This window comes from Poecilia formosa, unplaced genomic scaffold (genome assembly GCF_000485575.1).
Source record: "Poecilia formosa unplaced genomic scaffold, Poecilia_formosa-5.1.2 Scaffold53, whole genome shotgun sequence".
Lineage (NCBI taxonomy): Eukaryota > Metazoa > Chordata > Actinopteri > Cyprinodontiformes > Poeciliidae > Poecilia > Poecilia formosa.
The window spans coordinates 5,228-25,694 of record NW_006799992.1 but is presented as its reverse complement, the minus strand read 5'-3'; the positions used below and the strand labels follow the sequence as shown (position 1 = coordinate 25,694).

Genomic DNA, 20,467 nt, shown 5'->3' with positions numbered 1-20,467 from the left:
ACTATTGTAACAAAATTAAATCACAGTCCAGTTTCTGGTAAGTAAGTTTCAAGTTTTATTTCTGCGCGTCTTGTTCCCTCTTTTTTTTTCCTTCCAGCGGATGTCCCGCCTCCTGCTTCCGGTGACTTCACAACATTCAACATGTCTGCCGCCATAGCTTCCCTCGCTTCGTACGGGAGCGATTCCGACTCCGAAAACGAGTCAGAATCTAATACCAGTATCGAGAAAGTTGGTCCGGATGATCCGGATGCTACGGCTCACCTTAAACCTCTGCAGTCTGGACCCACAATGTCTTTAGCTGTTCTTAATTCTGCCCCGGAGGTCGCTGTTAAGGTAAGCTAAGAGATGCTGTCTAGCTAACGTTAGCTTGACGTTGAATGCGGATTTTGTATTTAATGACTTGACTAAATGTATTGTCTACTATAATATAACCAACTTCATCTACTAAATGGAAAATGAATAGGAGAGCATAAGGCGTTGAGCTGTAGCTTACACTCTTGGCATTGTTGCTTTTTATTTTCGCTGATATAGCTATCTGAATGTACTACTATATTATTAATTGTAATGCAAGGTTTAGTTAATCGTACTTTTTGCAAACAGAGAACAATCTCCATCTTCTAATTTCATTGGGTTGGTACTTTATAACTTGGTGAGATCAGTTGGTTAACATTGTTAGCTAATTATTTATGTCTCCATGTCAGGAGGCTGTTGAGACTGGCATACACTTGGACCCTTCACTGAAAGAAGTCACTTATAACCCAACATATGAAACGATGTTTGCCCCTGAGGTAAGTCCGTCAAAAATATTACAGAACTACAAACTAATATGTTTGCACGTAAAATGTACACCTGCAAGTCAAAAGGTTTCCATGAATAAAAAAATTGTTTCAAAAGAGAGTAACTTCAAAAAACTTCAAAAATAACTTCAAAAAAATCAAAACTTCTAATTAAGTCCTAATTAAATGTTGAAGTAAAGATTTGGTAGTAACTTTACTTAACTTCATTCTACCCTATGCAGATGGATTGGTGATTGACTCACCTTAGCATTCTTAATGCTTCATGTGACTGAGTCTTATGAATTGAGTTAAATACATATATGACTACAGGGCAGATGATCATTAAATACTGAATATATTAAAAAAAAGATGAGGTAGCTCAACGTACATCTTACACCTTTCACCCACTGTAGATCTTCTACACATAAGAGTGTCCATTACCTACTTAACCAGGACAGAACATGGTGTCCCTTCAAAAAATACCCATGTAAAATGTATTTTTAGATATGTCAACATGTGGCATGATACAGTTTTACAGCAGCTAAGTAACTCTTTCTAAAATAACTTTTTCTAATTCGATATGAACTAAAACAGTTCATATTGAATTGGGCCAATGTGCTGAGCTTTGCTGTAACCACTGTGAATTATGAAGATGATATTTTCTTGGGAAAAGATTAGTTTCACTGCTGCACTTAGAATACAGATTGGTTTATTTTTGTTCTTGAAGCCAAGATACTTTTGAAAAATCCTTTGGTTGGTTCATAGCATCTGTTTTTTCAAAAAAAAAATCTTGTTCATGTCGACCCCTGATTTCTCTTTTCCTTAGGAGAAGAGATCTTTGCTCCTGATCCTTCTGCCATCTTATTCATTTATTTTCTCTTCTATGAATCACAAAGCTGGTTGCTATTGAAATGCATGTTATTTTACAAAAAAAGGTGACTTGTTCTAGAAAACCATTTGGTCAGAAACTCGTGATTTTTCTTAAATCAATGAAAGCACTGTGCTAAGTGCAACTAAAACCAACACTTTTTGATGACATTGACAATAATCGTTGCCTCATTTCATTTTAGTTTGGGCCGACGAATCCGTATAAGTCCCAGCAGATGTCGGCCCCAAGGAACATGCTGTCTGGCTATGCAGAACCTGCTCACGTCAATGATTTTATGTTTGAACAGCAAAGGAGGACTTTCTCTACTTATGGTAAAATGATCTGTATCCTCTAGGGCAGGTAGCACACCATTTTTTCTTTTAACAACATTCTTCTGTCTGCTTGTAGGTTACGCTTTAGATCCTTCTGTTGACACACACGAAGCTTCCTCTTGTAGCTATATTGGTGCTGTGGAAGAGGCTGAAAAAAACAAAGGTGTGCATTAATAATGATTATCTTTTAAATTAGTTTGTTTAATAACTTTTATATATATATATATGTGTGTGTGTGTGTGTGTGTGTGTTATTATTAAACAATTGTAATACCTCTAATGTAATCCTTCCTTCCTCCAGGACTGACTGTCTTTGAAAGTGGTCAGAAGAAGCCAGAGAAACGGAAGAAGGTCAAAGGTGGGGACGCGGGAGAGATTGACAACTTCCTGGGGCCGTGGGCGAAATATGTGGACGAAAAAGATGTGGCCAAACCGTCAGAGGTGAAATATTGTTTTATGTGCTAGAAAACATGTTAGTGTAACTTGATTGCTGGTTTACAGAATGATTTGCTGATCATTTGTAACATGTATTAAATTATATGTGATTGTCTTTAAATCACAATTATGAAGCAGAGTGTCTGTATTTTATTCTTTATTATAATTCGTAGCAGGAATACTGAAGTTAAAGCCCCAACAGAATGTTTTTTTTTTTCTGCAGCTACCAAGAGGCAACTGTATAGGCCTTTATATCCAGTCTAATGTATTTTTCTACATTAGATCAGACATTTGGTGCAGCAGATGCTACTTATCACTGGCTTTGTGACTCCACTCGCCCACACAGCCATGTTAAAGCCCTCATAATCTGGCATTCATTCGAGATTAAACTGATTCACGTTGCCGGGCCTGTCTTCATAAATATATAAAATATGACAATTGCTGGGTTGTTTCCTCATAATTAATTTTATTGTACAGGAAGAGAAGAAAGAACTCGATGAGATCACTGCTAAAAGGCAGAAGAAGGGAAGGAATGAAGACGAGGCTCCAGGAGAAGAGAAGACCATTCTTCACGGTAATTAAGATGCTTTTATGTTTTCAATGGCTTTTAGTGAAATTAATCAAAAACAATCTTTTTCCACGGTTAATGACTAAGAGGAGTTAAATTTTCTCTCCTTTTTTTTAAATTTGTTTTAAACATCACATTTTGTCTTTCTTCCTGTCTGCAGTCAAAGACATGTATGACTACCAGGGCAGGTCATACCTCCATGTTCCACAGGATGTGGGCGTCAACTTGCGCTCTGCAGATGCTCCAGATAAGTGTTACCTGCCAAAGAAACAGATTCATGTCTGGTCTGGACACACCAAGGTAAGTGGGAAAAGGAGAACATGGGGGTTTGTTGCTAATGAAGTAACCTGAAAGTGAGCTCTGTTGATATTTCTATGGTTTCTTTCTCTGAACATTTTGACATGCAAAAAGAAAACTAGGAACACTGAGAGTGTTTGTCTCTCAGTGACAAACACTGTAAGATTGTCAGACATTTTGAATTGTCTTTGTAAGACAATTCAAAATGCCAATGTAAGACAATTCAATTGTCTTTGTAAGACAATTCAAAATGTCTTTGTAAGCATTTTGAATTGAAATGAATTCATGTGTGCTACATTATTGTGTAAAGTGTGACTTTACTTTGAAAACCATCAACCTCTCAAAAACATTTCACCAGTTAAAAAGATGCACAAAAATGTGTAGATGTTATAAACTGTGACACCTGAAAGCTAGATAAAACCCAAAACTGTACAGTACAACACTGTATGATATCGGTACTAACAAATACTTTCATAAGAAGGAGATAAATAAGTAAATAAATCTGTTTGTTTCCAGGGTGTCAGTGCTATCCGATTATATCCCAGGTCTGGTCATCTTCTGCTCTCCTCTTCCATGGACTGCAAGATCAAGGTATATTATCAAATTATCTAATAACAGCAGAAGGTCATTTAAGCAGCACAGACTCTTGATTCCCTCAAGATAGTAGATGTTAATAATTTTACTGTTACATTTCAAGGTGGCTGCCTATGTTTACAGTCTTAAGATGAGGTGCTCTAAGAGTGCATTGGACTGAATGTTGGATTAAATGACTAGAATATAACAGATGTTAAAACCAAACTTATGTTTTGCCCATATGTCCACGATGTCATTTTATATTGATAGAAAAGTCTAAAACATTGAGTATGAGTAGGAAATTTTGAAATGTAAATACTGTAGGAACCCAAATCAGAATATGCATTTTTCCCCCCTTCATCCAATAGTGGGAAATGTATTTTTTTTTTTTTATGAAAACTTCAAACTTCCACTGTTTTGATCTGTAAGCACATTAATCAGAGACAGGTGTTTGATTCACTTTTTTTTTTTTAATATCTACTGAAGGTCGTTTAAGGTCATTAGATACTTTGATGTGCTTTGATGTATAAATGGGGTTAATTCCTTTGTTTTCTCTTGGATACAAAAGAGCAACCTTTATCAGCCGACCTGCAGCACATATTTTTCTCATGTGGTATAGCTAATATTTTCACCCCAGAAAAACCTGATCAGTGCATTTGATTATTTTGGTTGACTATTTTAGTCAAGACACAGCGTTGTACAAATATGCACAACATTGAGCACATCAATGCTCTGTACTGATCAGGCCATCACTCGATGTGTCTAATTCTCTCTAGCTGTGGGAGGTCTACGGAGAGAGGAGGTGTCTCCGTACATTTATTGGTAAGTAAGCATTTTTTTGTTAAATCTATGGTTTATTTGAAAGTTGTCAACTGGTGATGAATCTTTTTATTTATGTAATTTTGAGTGCTGCATCCCTCAAGAGTTCCTGAACAACAGCATGTCATCTGCAAACATGCTGACAGAAAATATGCTCAAGCTCTGAATAAACATAGCCTTTTGGGAAACGTGCGGCAGTGACGGATATGAGCTCATCGTCACTGGAACATTTAAATCTGCTGACCACTGTCAGAGATGCTACGTTTTAAATTTAATTATACATACAGAGAAATATTTATTATTCCAGGTTTGAGTGTTTTTAGGCTAATGCATGCAAGACACTCTGCTACTCCTCCCTGACAGCACACTGTCAGGATAGAGATTGTTTGCAGCTTTGGTTCTGCTTTTCAGCTCCTTCACAGAACATGCATAATTCAGCAGCCCAGGGGCTGAAGGGAACGAGGGGCAAGGGAGGGCACAGAACATGGAGAGGCGATGTGGGGGGGGGGAGAAGGAAACCCAGTTAGGAATGAATGAAATTACAAAAGAGTCCATATGTAAGGCAATACTGATTAAAATATATATCTATTTTTTTTTCTTATCTAATGCAGTTTTAGAAGTATTTAGTTATGTCACTGGGTGAATATTAACATTGCTCTGCATTTAATGATCAGCTATGTAATATTTATTTTTCTATTCTGAAGCTGTGATATTTTTCCTGAGGGATCGGACTCTTTCCAGTACACGCACATTTACCATAAATTAAAACATACGACTTGCCGGTCTTCCATTTTAAATGCATATGTCGCTCTGTAAACTTCTGCTTGAAGTACCCACTTTGACTGAACGCCGCACAGAATGTGGACTGGTTTGAAGCATCCAACCCGAAGGATCACTTAGTAAAACAGGGAACAGCGAGGGTAGGGAAATTCATGAATATCAATCAGTGATATTTTCATATTTTAATTCAGCCAGGGACACGGGGGATATTTGCTTACTTGTGTGACCTGTTTTCAGTGGTAGTAATGCATGTGCGTTTCTGCACACACATCAGCGCAAGGCTTTCAGTGGCGATGCTGTTGCCTTTGGTCTGCCAGCAGGCCTGGTTAGAGGAAGAGTGCAGACAGGTGCTTAGCCTCAGTGGGCTCTGTTATCACTGTGGAAACAGCATACCTCTGATAAAAGCTGGTTTTAACAAGGGAGAAAGCTGCAAATAGTCAGACTGCAGGGATCTCAAATCACCTTCCTGCACGAGGAAGAGCCAGACAGTTAAGGACATGAATTAGAAGGAAAACAGAGCACGCAGCCATTGAAGACGTAATTATGGCTTGTAATTTTTGTTTTAGCCTTTCCCTCGTTAGGCTCTGCTAAACATTTTCCCTTCCACATCTTCCACATGTGGAATCATGGAATAATTTTGCCAGTAAGCAATAAGTCATCTGAGGCAAAAATTTGCCATATTTTTTGTTGAGTGTAAAAATATGATTTTATTGCAATAGTTGTGTGCTTATAATTGCTTTGATTTTTTTTCTTTTTTGTGCATTAGGTCACAGCAAAGCAGTGCGAGACATTTGCTTCAACAACAGTGGGACTCAGTTCCTCAGTGCTGCATACGACCGCTACCTTAAACTGTGGGACTCTGAGACAGGTAAGCTGCGTCTCTTACAGAATTAGATATATAACTGCCAATGTAAAATAAATAATAAAGAAACTGACAAAAACAATAGGTTGACTTATCTTGGTCAAACATGTAAAAATAAACTGCAACAAACCTTCTTTCAAATTTTTCAGAAAGTGGAATTGTGGATTTTAAATATAATGTAAAATAAATAATGAAGCATGCCATTGTTCAGAGCACTAAGTATAGAATTCGACTGAATAGATCTGCCCTTATGGATCAGTCACATTGTCACTGATATCTAGAATTTCTCACAGTATCGGGACCAATACAGATATTAACATCGGATTGGTGCATCTCTAATTTGTCTCTTCTAGACCAGTCCAGGTTCTGATTTCAGGTGGCTGAACAGACATGTTGCTTTGTCATGTGGTGCAGACACCGCCAGGAAGCACTTATTGACATTTATTGCTGTGAAATGCATTTTGTCACCTTTTGACTGAGTCTTGATTCTACTACATAGCAAATGAACAGCTACTTTTGTCTACGTCTCTGTGTAGAATAAAGCCTTTTCTTTACATCCTCCCTCTGTTGTGTTGAAATTTGACACCCTTTCAAGTTGAAGAATGCTTCTCCAGCAGAGGGCAGAAAAGAGTTAAATCCCCCACTTGTTGATTTGTTTAAAAAAAAAAAAGAAGATATTTCTTAAATTGTTGTCTGTTTTGTTGATTTCTGTGTGATAGAGATTGTTTATCTAACTCTGTCCCAGCAGCAGGTAGATTTGATTGAAAAGTCCCCATTGCAGTTTTGTATTCCTTCATATGCAGCACTATCTTCCTCGCAGAATGAACAGAAGTAAACAGCATTTTCTGTTTTCCAGCTGACTTGTCGCTCCCCCTGGGGATTGAGCACCACAGCAACAAAAGTTGCAGACTGTGTTCTTTAAGTTGTGGACAGCTTTAGTGTGCCGTAATGGAGAAAAGGAGAGAAAAAAAAAAAAAGAAGAAACAATGGATTTTTCTGGAACCCTGACTTTCAATTTACTTCCCTCTCCACAGGCCAGTGTATCTCTCGCTTCACAAACAGGAAGGTACCCTACTGCGTCAAGTTCAATCCGGACGAGGACAAGCAGAATCTTTTTGTGGCCGGGATGTCAGATAAGAAGATTGTTCAGGTAAAGGACAGCGAGCGATCCGCTTTTGTCGGCAGGGCAGATGCACTACAGTTTCCGCGTTTGGCGCCTGAGCTCATGGGAGCACGAACTACACTTCTCTCTCAAACTTCAGCACTTGTGTACGAATCTCTGTGGGACTTGCACGGGGATCAGTGGATGACAGGACTAGAGCAAGTCATTAATCACAGGCTGCACACGAGCAGTGAAGAAAACGGTGTAATGTAGTGCAACCATCACATCACGTAAAAGTTTGTGTGGTAGTAACATCCAGAGGACAAATGGAGCTGAAAGATTTTATATATTTTTCTTCTAAGAATAAACTATTAAAAGATATATAAAAAGAAAGCACCAGCTCTGCTCCCTAACTATCGGTGTGAATTGCATTTGTTATCTCAATCGGGGCTAACGTTAAATCATGCAGTTGTCCTCCAGGCGACGAACACAGATGGCTGCTGGCCCCAAGGGGAGGATTTAAATAAAAGAGCACAAATGAAATTGGACAGAACTGCATGCACGTTTCTTGTTTGTTTTCTTGCCTGGGGGTGGGAGCATCTGCGTGGAAACTTTTTTTTTTTACATCTTAATTTGTGCAAGATCCTCTCCAAAAATATATTGATGCTCAAATCCGAGGCCGGTTTGATTTTATTGCTAATCACTGTCACCGCTTCACCGCAGTTGACCAATTTCTCAATGCTGACACAGATTGAACATTTCCTCAAAGGAGAATGTTTGAGGAAATGTTCAAACATTTCCTCAAACAATGTTTGAAGATCAGATGTCATCCATCTGATCTTCTCTTGGCTTAGAAAACTGTATGCTGACACTTTTTTTTATTACGGTTGATTCTCCGCTGGTTGTTCAGATCATCCTGTGTGTTTAGACTTGTTTGGGGTTTGAGTGTTTACTTGTTTCTGTTTTGCTTTCTGCCCGTGTTTGCTGGACAGTGGGACATCAGGACGAGCGAGGTGGTTCAGGAGTACGATCGCCACCTGGGTGCTGTGAACACCATCACCTTTGTTGACGAAAATCGCCGCTTTGTCAGCACGTCAGATGATAAGAGTCTGCGAGTCTGGGAGTGGTGAGTAAAGACTACGAATTAAAGGATGCAGAATCTTTGTCTTAAATGCTCCAGTTTGAATATTCTTAACCAGAACTCTTGATTATCCCTATTAATATTCACTTTTATTTTTGTTGTTGCAATGCTAATATGTCCTGGCTTGTTTGGTGTCAGCAGACAGTCAAGACAGACCACCAACAATGATATGTTTATTGGCTCCAGTGCCTGTGGGGATATAAACAAGCTCTGCTGTTTCCGTCTCAAAGATTGTAAATATTTATAGCAGGCCTTAATATTTAGAATAAGGACTTTTATTCTCTGCTTTATATTTTTAGTGAAAAGAAGCTCCTAGTTTGTTTTTCCCAACTGCACAAAAAAAAAAAAACTTCCATATTTTTAAATTTAGAAACAGAGAGCAAATGTTGATCTTGTAAAGACCAGAAGAAGCCAATCAGCTGTAGCCTGAGAGTCTGTTTTCCACATTGTCTCCTGGGAGACAAAACTGTGGGAGTAAATCAACAAGTTGTTGACCAGATTAATTGCCTGACAATTATTTGAATTGGCCAGAAGACATATATTGACTGTAGAGAAAGGTTGGGCACAGATTTATAGATTAAAAATCCATAAGAGGTAAATACCTACATATATTTAAGCTTACATGTTTTTTTTTTGTTGTTTTTTTGTTTTTTTTTCATATATTTACATACATCAGATGTGTCTGAGAAGTAAATAAATCTAAAGCACTGGTTTATTATTAGGGAACAAGTATTGATGAAGGTTTTTAGGATAATCAATCTGAGAGCTTTGCTTAATATTTGCTAATATGCACCTGAGGGGGGAAAAAAGAATAAAGTTATGAAAATAACTGTTGCAATTTATGGTCACAGTTTGGGCAGCGAACTTCTCTGGTTTATTTTAATTTAAATTAGTCTTTTAAGCAAGAAACTTTCCAGCCTGACTTTTTACTACGGATCAGATTCTTCTAAAAATCCTGTTGTCTTCTCAAGCGTAATCACTGTAAACACACGTTTATTAGTCAATAATGTCCCTTGGACAAAAATTGTATTTGTTGTTCCATTTCTCTCCACAGCTCCACTACAGGACTTCAAAAGCTTTACTTGCTGAATTTAATTTGAGTCCTAAAAAAAACTTTGAACTCCTTGTTCAGATTTCTAGTACTGTCATAAATTATATTTTAAGAATTTATTTTTGTAATTCATACAGAATAATAAAATGTATATGAATAAGTAGAAAATTAAACAGGCAATAAAGTTCTGTTTCCTAAATGTGTTTATTTTTATGTTTAGGGGATTAAAATCAAAACGTTACATTGATTATCGATTTATTTGACATAGGAGAGTGTCTATTTCTGTCATTTAAAAAAAAAAAAATTGCTCATAGGTAAATATTAGCTACATAATTAAGTTCCAAATTCCTGTAGTTCTTAAATTATTATGTAATAAAAATCTTAGAGTTCTCTTCCAGAGAACTGCAGAAATAATGTTTATCATCTCTTACTTTCTTATTCTCCCTTATTAGTTTGTTGAAACTGCTTTCATTTAACTCCAGCTGTTCCCCGTCACTGATATAACTCAGTGTAAACAGATGGCAGGATCAGTTCCAGATTAAAACTCTTAAGCACACTTCCGATGCAAAATGTGCTGGGAAAGACACAGAGAGACATTAGTGACATTGAGTAACTTTATTTTTTTAAGACGTCCCCCGACGACCAAGCAAAGCCCTTTCCATTCATAATGACAGAGACAAACACAGAGAGCTGTAAATGTGAAAGATCTGCTTCAGACCAATTAAGATCAAATAGTGGCACATCTCTGCCAAAGCAGACAAACAGAGAGAGCATGAAAGGACTGGCGACAGTGTGAGGAGAGCAAATAAGGATTTCGTAAATAATTGGTTGCTTGTGCAGTCACGGTTCGACATCAAAAGCTTTCGGATTTTATTCAGATATTTACGTGCTCTAACTAGCTCTAACTACACCGATAATTTTGCTGTTCCACAGCTGCTGTTTTGCTGTCGGTGTTAAGTATTTTTCAGGCTCGCAGACAGAACAGCAGAGGTTAGCAGAGAGGTTTATTAACTGTTTCCCTTTGGGGTTGTAGAGGCTGAACCGGTGCTTAATCCGTTGTCCTATGGGATCACCAGGCTTTGTGTCTTTTTCAGGGACATCCCTGTGGACTTCAAGTACATCGCTGAGCCCAGTATGCACTCCATGCCAGCTGTGACTCTGTCTCCCAATGGTGAGTCCCCTGATATTTTGGAAAAAAAAACAAAAAAAAAACAAAAAAAAAAAAACACACAAACTGCAACATAGAGTGGAGGACTCTAGGGAACTCAAACCTACATTACCACACTGATGTAGATTCATACTGCCCAAGGTTGGCCGTTTCTCAGAGGAGTAAAACAGCACGAGATTTGCAGAACAAGTCGGTATAAACCGAGTCAGTCTAAAGAGTTTGTGGTCTGCAAGCCTGCTGTGGTTGTTTCTGTATTGTTGGTAAACTGGATTTCCGAGTTTCTCAGCCTGCAGCTTCCCACCTGGTTACAGCTGTGCGAATTGTTATGAACAAAGACCTCTGCATCTGTTGCAAACCATATTATTTGGCACTGGGAAGGGCCGTAAGTTTTGTTCACTTTCATGATTATGAAATGATAATACCAAAGTGTTGTATAATATTAGGGAAGACTGCCGACTTGTCATTTGTCGAGGTGGCAGATGTTGAGACTGGGGCTGGACGGTACGGCAGAAATCACAATAGACGTGTTTCACATCTGTCTATAATTATTTGTTTTGTATTGATTTGTTTTCTGCTTTAAATATGTGAACCGGTGATGTCACCTTTCCTGTTTTATCTACAATTTCCTCATGACCTGTTTCGCTCATTTTCTCCGTTCACTCCACATCATTGTCTTTTTTTTTTTAAGATGAGCTCCTGCTGCACAGGTGTTACTCAATGGTTTGTTGCTAGGTTACCAATGAGTGAGTGAGTTAATTGATGCCACCTGGTCGAGCTACTAAAGCTTTTCTTCTGACTACATCCCCCAGAATGCTGTGCGGTTCTGCACCAGAGTTCAGTGAAATTCTACTGGACATATTTTCTTTTTGTATGGATGACGCATCTTTATCATGATATATATTTTTGTTGATTTATCGGCCATCCCTAATTGATGCCCACTAAAAGAGGCTAACTCTTGTATCCAAGCGTGAAAGTAAGTGAAAAGAAAACGTGATATAGAAGGCGTGCATAAGCAATAGGGATGGATGCAACCCAGTCTTCCTTAAAACCTCAGCAGAACCGCAGGCCACTCACCTCTGTGTCACATAGTATGGTATTATAAATATTCATGGAGAACAAGCCCTGACTAAGTAAACAAGTGAAAAGAATCATATTGTGTATGCAATGAATCTAAATAACAGGAGTTTCACTTTAGAACTTAATTATAAATTAAAGAAAGTTTAAAATGACACTCTGATTTATTAAGGTCCACCGGTACACCAAGACATGAAATCGCAAAGCATTTAAATCGCAGATGTACCCGTCCACCTAAAGCACCTAAACTACAAACATTTAAAAATGCTGATAGGGAATTTTATTTTATTTTTTTTCGACCAACAGACCCAGGCCTGCTGCTTCTCTTTCTCCCCCCCTTTTTTTTTTTTTGTCTTTTTGCAACGATAAGCAAACTGTTTCCTCGGTTTAGCGTCATAATTAACATACAGATCTGAAGGCGTTATTGATGTTCCCATTAAAACCCGCCAAGGAAGTGAAGAAGTGCGTCTTTCCAAATGTCAATCTATTCCTTATGGGCAGATGTATTGAGCCCAGGCATGTTGGAAATTAGTATTATGATTTATGTAGTGCAGGCTTGCTGCTGGCACTGTGTCTCAGTTGTACTGAATATTGATGTTGTCAGATGCTTATTAAGAACAGATCAAGATGTGTGACAAGGGCATTCGGGGTTATTATGCAGATTTTACACACTAGGATAGATTAATTTTGCCTTTTTTTTTCTTCTATTTTGTTTGCAAAACTTTGAGTGGGAATGGAAACTGAATCTGACAGCAACCAAGTTGTATAAGGAACACTAACAGAAATGGACATTCCACTTTAGCTCCAGCTCTTGGTTTTCCAATTAATAGGCTCTGTGTTGCAGCCCATCATCTTCAGCTGGGGCCTTACTCAGCTTTTTGCTCCCTCCTCTCCACCTGCCTAAATCCCTTTCCCCTCATGTTCTCTTTTTTTACTCTCTTCCCTCCTCCTGGTCGACGTTTGTATTTGTCCCAACATGATTTGTTTTTCCGCGGCGTGTGAATAATGAATGTGTTCTCAGTGGGAAACCATTCAGTTTTCTCTTATGCCTAAATGACACCTGGCCCCCCCTTGGCGCCACATCTACGGTCTCTTGTTCTTTTGAGTCCCCTGCGTCTTCCTATTTCACTGAAAGTTGTTTTTGCTCTCCTGTACCTATTACAGTAGACATTTCGGGGCTTTTTAAAGGTTCTTTTTTTTTTTTTTCTGGAGAGGGATGTAACATGCACGTACACACCGAATGGATACCTTGCTTTCATACCTCATTAATAATCATGTTCCTGTTAAGAGGTGCAGTGAGTTGTGTGATGCCCTGAAAGTGATTTACTGCTTCCCTTTGCTGTGTAGTGACTTGAAACTGTCGTCATGTCAAGAGCTGAAACGCAGCGCGAAACAGATTATAATTGAGCACCTAATGATGAGAAAGCCTGCCTAATTTTTCTTAAATTGCTTCAATCTTTCTCATTTAATGAAGGTAGAACGATGGGTCCCGTGCCCTTCTTGGGGAACTGTCCTCCTTTTATTTTAAAAGTTTTATGCTCGAGTCAAGTTTCTGCTGTTTTTCTAGCTAAAATGTTCGAGTCCTGAATTTAGATGCTAGGTTTACAACTCGACCGGCAGCAGCATAAAAATACGACTTCAAAGATCTCGGTGTCTGCTTGTTAAACCTCTGGCTGTACAGAGCCATGCAAATGAGGCCAAGAAGTGAGCTAACAGGCAATTTAAAATGTTCTGTACAATCTTGTAGCTTTAATGCCGCTTCACTTGATAATAAACATTTTTTACCCCCCTTCCCTTTTAAACATCTTGTGCTGCTTTGCCAAGACTTTTAAACTGTGCTTGGGAAAGACGAGTTTCTCCCGCTGTTTACACACGCTGGTTTCTAATTTCAGGTAAATGGCTGGCGTGCCAGTCCATGGACAACCAGATTCTTATCTTTGGAGCCCAGAATCGCTTCAGACTGAACAAAAAGAAAATCTTCAAGGGTCACATGGTGGCCGGCTACGCCTGCCAAGTGGATTTCTCCCCAGACATGAGGTAGAGTGTTTTCTGATCGAACAAAAACCAGAGGAAGTTTCTCAAATATCAATGACAAAAAAGCCTATGAATAAATTAATGGTGGGCCACCAGGGTTGTTATCTAATAAGCAGGAAGGAAAATATTAAATTCAGTGTGTATTTATTTTATATTTTTACTTCAGTGCATCTCAAAGTCAGAATAACAATAATAGTGACAGGTAACAGTCTAACTATAAATACCATAACATTTTAACAGAGGATTTTATTACTATAAGGCTTCCTTATTAATTTGTTTTGTAAGAACTTCCATTTACTGATGAGATTAGAAGAAAAAAAAAAAATCTATAATTACATGAACTTTGGCAATCCAGCTTTCATTTAATTTTTGTCCATGTCTCGCCCACCACTGCCCACATTGGTTTACAGATGCTCTAACCTTCTGTCATTATTCATTGCTGCACCACAACTTCTGACAGACAAGAAAAAGAAAAGAAAAAAATAGACTTTAAAGCCACGTCTTCCACCTTTTTCCTCCTACTGAACTGCTGTCTTTCTTCCAGCTATGTGGTATCGGGGGATGCAGATGGAAAGCTGAACATTTGGGACTGGAAGACCACCAAGCTCTATCACAGGATCAAGGCTCACGACAAAGTCTGCATCAGTGCTCTGTGGCATCCGCACGAAACCTCGAAGGTCATCACCTGCGGCTGGGATGGACAGATCAAACTCTGGGACTAACTCTGATGGCGTCTAAAATTATGTGCAGAAGTCAGTGATTCTTGGACTTTATTAAATAGTTTTGAGCGAAAGCCAACAGGCTGGTATCCAGTCTACTTGTTTAAGTGTATTTTTGTATCTTGAAATAAAAGCTCAAATATGTACATATTGTGTGTGTACAAGAATGAGCATATTGGAATCTTTAACAATGATATGGCAAAAGAAATATTACAGGGTCAACGACACGTATTTTTATTTCTAGTAGTGTTCTGTTCTTTTTTAAATTTCTTGTTCTACAAAGTGTTTTTAATCATCTAAACATCCTTTTGTGGAAATAAACATTCTGCCCATTTCCTATTTTAGAAAATGAAACTGATTTGTGGTGCAAAATTTATTTCTTTAACCATCATCAAACACAAAGTCAGGGAGAAAAAATATATATATATAAGCTGAGCGTGTGAAACATTTGATCTTATCTGCACACAACAGCAGTGCGATTTGATATTTTATTCTAGACCCACAAAATTCCCAGTATTCTAACTTTATGACCCATAAAAAGGTGGGAATACAAACGAGGACAAAGACATTCAAGAATCTGTGAGAGGTGGAGCTGCAGGAGGAAGGCAAGCTGGCCGAGGCACTTACATGTGTAGGGTAACCCAGGGAAACCACGGGTCCTGCTACTGATGTGGATGTTACTTTTATTAGGTACCGCCTACATACGCATTCTTGTAGAGCATCTACCCTCATTCATGGAAACATCACCTGTTGGCAGAGGACAAATTTGGGTAGTAACTAGCTACATTTACTTAATGTAATTGGAGTAAATGTAATTTGTTTTTGAAAAATGTCCTTTTAGGAGTATTTTTACTACACTGTGCTTTTTACTTTTACTTGAGTAATTTTATTATGAACTGTCGCTACTTGCTACAATTAAACAAACCTGTAGTTTTTGTTGAAGTTTCATAGGTTTTTGCTACTTGTATGAATTATTGTCATTTTCGTCCTTAAATTTACAAACTTTCCACTTTATATGTGATCCATCTGATGATGTCATTTCTAAATATTAAATGATAATTTCATCAGTTACTCAGTACTTGTGTAGACCTTTTACCAAATATGGTTTGTACTCGGGTAATTTCTTGGATGGCTGCTTTTTACTTTTACTTGAGTAAAAATATGTTGAAGTAGTGCTTCTCTTACTTGAGTACAATTTTTTGGATACTGTGCTTACCTCTGGAAGTGTCCTATTTAAGCATGATAATGTTCCTTGCCACAAGCAGGAGTGATCTGAGAAGAATGACTTGCTGGTAGATTAGAAAAATCCACAGGATATATTTTTCAGTTATCTGGACAATAACGCCTCATTGATGGCAGAGGAAAATCGGTGCAAGATGGATGGCAAGGCAGAGTATCTCAAATGACGATTGATTGCAAAATACCATCCCTGAATGCATCACATATTAAACCTTGAAGCAGATGGCCTGCTGCCTCAGATGACCCTACTAGGCGATGTGGCAGCCAGCTGGAACAAGGATTTGAGGCCGTGGTTTGAACAAGTTCACCAAAGAGAACAAACAAGAAAACATCAGACCGCTTGACCTATTACATTGAGATGGTAGATGGTCAGATAACATGGAACTGTGATTTCACTTTCTAGGTGGTAGGAGGTGGATGACTTTAGTACCACGTAGCCCAGCTAAAATCCTCCCAGGCTGGTTTCTTTAACAACACTGATCTCGGGGTAGTCCACTTTCTGCCAGTCACCAAATCTCAGTCCAACAGAGCACATTTGGGATGCGGCGGAACGAGAGATTCCTATCATGGATGTGCAGCCAACCACTCAGCAGGATTTGTGTGATGCTGTCATGTCAATATTCAAGAAAATCTGTGAAGACTGTTTCTGACACATTGCTGAATCTATGCTCTGAAGGGAAAAGGAAAAGATACTAGCAAGCTGTACCTTATAAAGTGTGTGGAGAAAGATTGTATTCTTGTAAATAGCATTCTGCCTTTTGTAGGCAGTACAAATTGCTTCTTTTTTATATTCACTTACTTTCAGAGAGGCAGGCTCTTTCATTTACCTTCTCCTTGGAACAATATGTATGTTTTGTATCCACTGTACAACCTGTGTGGTCTTTTGGCCGTAGTCGTTTATGAAGATGGAACGGCTGGCCGTGAGCCAGGCTTCAAGAATGTCTAAATCGGGCTGACCTGCAGCCAACAAACACAGAGCCTCTGGAAGTTATTACTTCATCTATGTGAGAGGTCGTCACAGACCAGAGACCGAGTCTAAAAGATTAACTTTTTATGTTTATGTGCCGTCCATGAAGGCTTCCACCGTACGTTCACCCAGCTCAGGGTGTAGGCGCTGCTGGCATTCAAGATGTTCTTGTGTAAAAAAAGGCGAGGTGTGCTCGGATCGCTGTGGACGCGAAAGAGGCGAAAGCCGGCTCGTTCGAGCTCCTTCAGCAGGCTGAACCAGTACCGCACCACAGACGGGTCGTCGCCGGCCACCTCAAAGCCCGCCCAGTGCAGGTGAAGTTCCAGCAGCAGCTGACCCACGGAATCCAGGACTCCTTCCAGAACAAGGTTCTCCAAAATCTTCCACTCCGCGCTCTCCATGTCTGCTTTTAGTACATCCACCTAGAACACAGGGACAAAAAAAAGATTTGGGGGGAAAAAAAAAAAAACGATTTCTTTCACACCTAGATAATAAATGAGTTCTATTGTAGCTTAATAATAACACTAAGGTGCAACGAGTTATTGAATTCAAAAGCTATTAAAGGATGTAAAAGGAGTAAGTGAAGCTTGGCCTCGGCTGTTGCTTCAGCAGTGCTGATGATGGATTGAGCCGAGGCACAACTTGACAGGGCTTGCTGGGATGGAATGGGGAGGAATTGCTTCCTAAGATGAATGTTAATAGCACCCTGAGGTCATATTTATGTAAATAGACTCGTGCATGCTCAGTGCTTAATGCATCTCTCCAGGACCTTGAGTTTGATCAGAGGTTTTGCAAACTACTAAAGTTGCCCCGTTTCTGACCTTTATGGGTTTAAAAGTTAAAGATAAGTTTTTGCTTTGAAGAGCAAATTAGAAATTATAGATGCACCAAAGATGACATTTGAGCATTTCTTAGTGTAAAATAACAAGTTTCACGAGTCTAAATAAATAAATAAAACTGTTGTAAGTGCTCTGCAGAGAAGTGTTAAATCGTCTTTTATTTATATTAGCTTCGTTTTAAAGAAGTCAAACTTTTTGTAATTTTCCAAGGTAGTTGTGATTGTTCACTAGATCTTATCTTTAATAATGCTTTTATCAGCATGGAACTGAGAATCAGTTTGTATAATGAGCTCCACAGTTCAACCAGGTGTGTGCTATTTGCTCCTGGCTAGTCTGAAGGAGTTGAGAGGGAGAGCAGAAGGGGGTGGCTGCTCTGTTTGGCGGAAGTTCGGAAGCTTGGAAGCTGCGGCTCTGAGGAGGAGCTTCCCCGGGAAGGCGGTGCTCGGTCCTTCCAGGCGTTTTGCATAGCTGCATGGTTGTAACGGGTGATTAAAGGATTTCTCAAACGTGTGTGGAAGACTCGAGGCAACACTTCTGTTATGTTTTTGATGAGGGAATAACATTATAACCTAATGTGAAGATCAAAAAAGTCGATTTTACACAATACTGCCCATTTAAAGTTTGTTTTTTTTTGTGTTTTTTTTTTTTTACTAATCTGGAATAGAGAAAGTAAGGTGGAATACCACTGTATTCCCAATTGTCATCCCAATTGTTATACATGATGCTGGCAGCATCATGTAACTGTGGTGAAAGGTGGCAAAGTTTGCAAAGTGTTGACTATTTGGACCGGCGTGCACATTCACGCCACACTTCTCAGATTTTTATTTTTAAAAGATTTTGAAAGCTGTATGCCATTCTTTTCACTTCATGTGCCCGCTACTTGGTGCTGACATATTGAATTCCAATAAGATCTATCAAAGTTTAGGGATATAACATAACAAAATGTGAAAAAGAGATGAAAAATTATTATGGATATTTCAAGCCTCTAGATGTAGTTAAAAAATGGAAGAAAAATACCAGAAAACTTTATAGAATCTTAAAGTTGTCTCATATTTCAGTTATTGGTGGTAAAGTACTTCATTTGATGTAATAACTTACCTTATCAGCTTCTTATGGAGTTCTGTAGATGTTTGGTGAACAGGCATGAATTTAAACCAGATGTGTAAAAGTAAAAAAGGGGGGGGAAAAAAAAAATCATGTGTTTGCAAACTGAAGAGCAGGTATAAGAAATACTGGATTGGTCACCTCAAGTCTGGTTGGAGGACTGGGTAGCCCTGTTAATGTGATTTTATTGGCTTATAGTGCAGTTAATTATCCAATATGTAGTTCTTTTCTCCAAACAAGACGCGACATTCGGCAACTGACATTTGCTTCTTTGTGAGTCGTTGTGAGTGTTTTGTCTCAGTCGGTCACCAGAGCTCCGTAAAAGAGTCATTTGTGCAGTTTTTACCCATTGCAGATCAATGCTCCAGGCAGCACAAATGCATGCGTTAACCTTTGTGAGTGACTGTTTCCTGTCTGAGGGGCCTGGCAGAACCTTTTAAGAGAGAACAATTCTGCCAGTGCCTTTGCTTGCTCCGCTGGCACACCGAGTACTCACATTAAAATCTCATTATGAGGATGTGTGCATGGCCCTGCATTTCAAGCAGGTTGACTACTGTCTTCAGTAAACCAGCACACTGTGCCCACCCAAACACTACACACACAACAACAATGTTATATTTGTGCATTTCACAAACTGAATCATTGCAATAAACTGGCAGATTCCAGAAAATGAGTTGAAATTGGAGTTGAACTAGGATTTAAAAAAAACCTGCATCTACAGTATATACAAGAAGAGGCTTTCTAGCCAAGAGTCGTCTTTAAATTTGGATCTTTCAGCTGCCAGCTGAAATGGTGGGATGTTCACTTGGATCTTGAGACAGACACCCAGGAGAGGAATCATAGTGAGGGATAATTCGCGGTGAGGTGCACGAATGGATCGGTACTTGCACGGAGCGCCCAAATAACGTTGAAACAACAAAATAAATAAATACAGATCTGCGTTGCCACTTACGTCTCTGTGTCCAAAGTCATCGAGGATGGTGGCCAGTTTCTTGCTTGCCTGTCTTTTAGGGGCAATTGCTGGACTGGGGTCCCTCCAGTCTATAGAGATGCGGTGGAACCACATTTCTGCTTTTTGTAGGTGAGGTTGCTCCAGGCTAGGATCAAAGCAGTGGACCTCACAACCTGATCGTGCAAGAAAATGCTCCAGGGAATGATCATCCACTCCCAACCTGAAGACCACAGGAACCAAAAAAAAAAGAAAGATTCACAATTACAACTACTACTACTAAAAAACCTTTTCACTGTGAAGGCATTTTGACCAAGTCTTCAGTTCTGCCAAATAGGGGATAGCTTGACTGGCAGATTTAAGATCTAATTTTACACCAGATGTAATGAGTAATGCACTTCTTCACAATGGTTTGACATCTTTCTTGTTGGTCAACACGATATTTTCCTAAGTCTTATTACATTTTATTATTATTATTACTATTTGAAAAATGTGAGTCAGGCCTTTATGTTGTTTTTGGTCAGCAATCGACTGCCCTACTGCTGCCATTTCTCTAAATCTCTGATTCACAATACCTGGCTGAACACTGATGCAAGAGGGGCCATACTGGGATTCAGATGTTGCTTTAGGTTCCCTTTGAAAACTTCTGGATAGGTCATTGAGTCACACTAGTGGTAATAATAGAAGGCTGGCGACTCTTTCATTGTGGTTTGTTGGAGTCCCAAAGCCTCAAAAATGGCTTCATAACTCTTTCCAGACAGAAAGACTCCG

The 20,467-nt window shown here is 38.9% G+C and overlaps 2 protein-coding genes across 2 annotated transcripts; one reads left to right on the top strand and one right to left on the bottom strand.

Annotated features, from left to right (window-relative positions):
- The first annotated feature begins 111 nt into the window (after positions 1-111).
- On the top strand, positions 112-14,947 carry cdc40 (cell division cycle 40 homolog (S. cerevisiae)). Its single transcript, XM_007552808.2, has 15 exons — positions 112-333; positions 702-788; positions 1,847-1,976; positions 2,053-2,139; positions 2,277-2,416; positions 2,888-2,984; positions 3,139-3,278; positions 3,792-3,866; positions 4,625-4,670; positions 6,214-6,315; positions 7,344-7,459; positions 8,404-8,537; positions 10,698-10,774; positions 13,738-13,882; positions 14,424-14,947. Exons 1-15 carry the CDS (start codon positions 142-144, stop codon positions 14,599-14,601), a joined length of 1,746 nt encoding a protein of 581 aa, XP_007552870.1. The 5' UTR covers positions 112-141; the 3' UTR covers positions 14,602-14,947.
- Positions 14,840-19,948, bottom strand: mettl24 (methyltransferase like 24; the record flags this gene model as incomplete). Its single annotated transcript, XM_007552997.2, has 2 exons — positions 14,840-17,226; positions 19,700-19,948. Coding segments are annotated over 2 exons (603 nt in total), but the record flags the coding sequence as incomplete, so codon positions are not given.
- Between the last annotated feature and the right edge of the window lie 519 nt (positions 19,949-20,467).

What these genes read in the sequence shown, in the direction of transcription:
- cdc40 (XM_007552808.2), top strand. Translation starts at nt 142, where the DNA reads ATGTCTGCCGCCATAGCTTCCCTCGCTTCGTACGGGAGCGATTCCGAC. An exon ending in AGAGAAGACCATTCTTCACG is followed by an intron (nt 2,985 to 3,138) that starts GTAATTAAGATG and finishes TCCTGTCTGCAG; the next exon opens with TCAAAGACATGTATGACTAC. An exon ending in GATTTCTCCCCAGACATGAG is followed by an intron (nt 13,883 to 14,423) that starts GTAGAGTGTTTT and finishes TCTTTCTTCCAG; the next exon opens with CTATGTGGTATCGGGGGATG.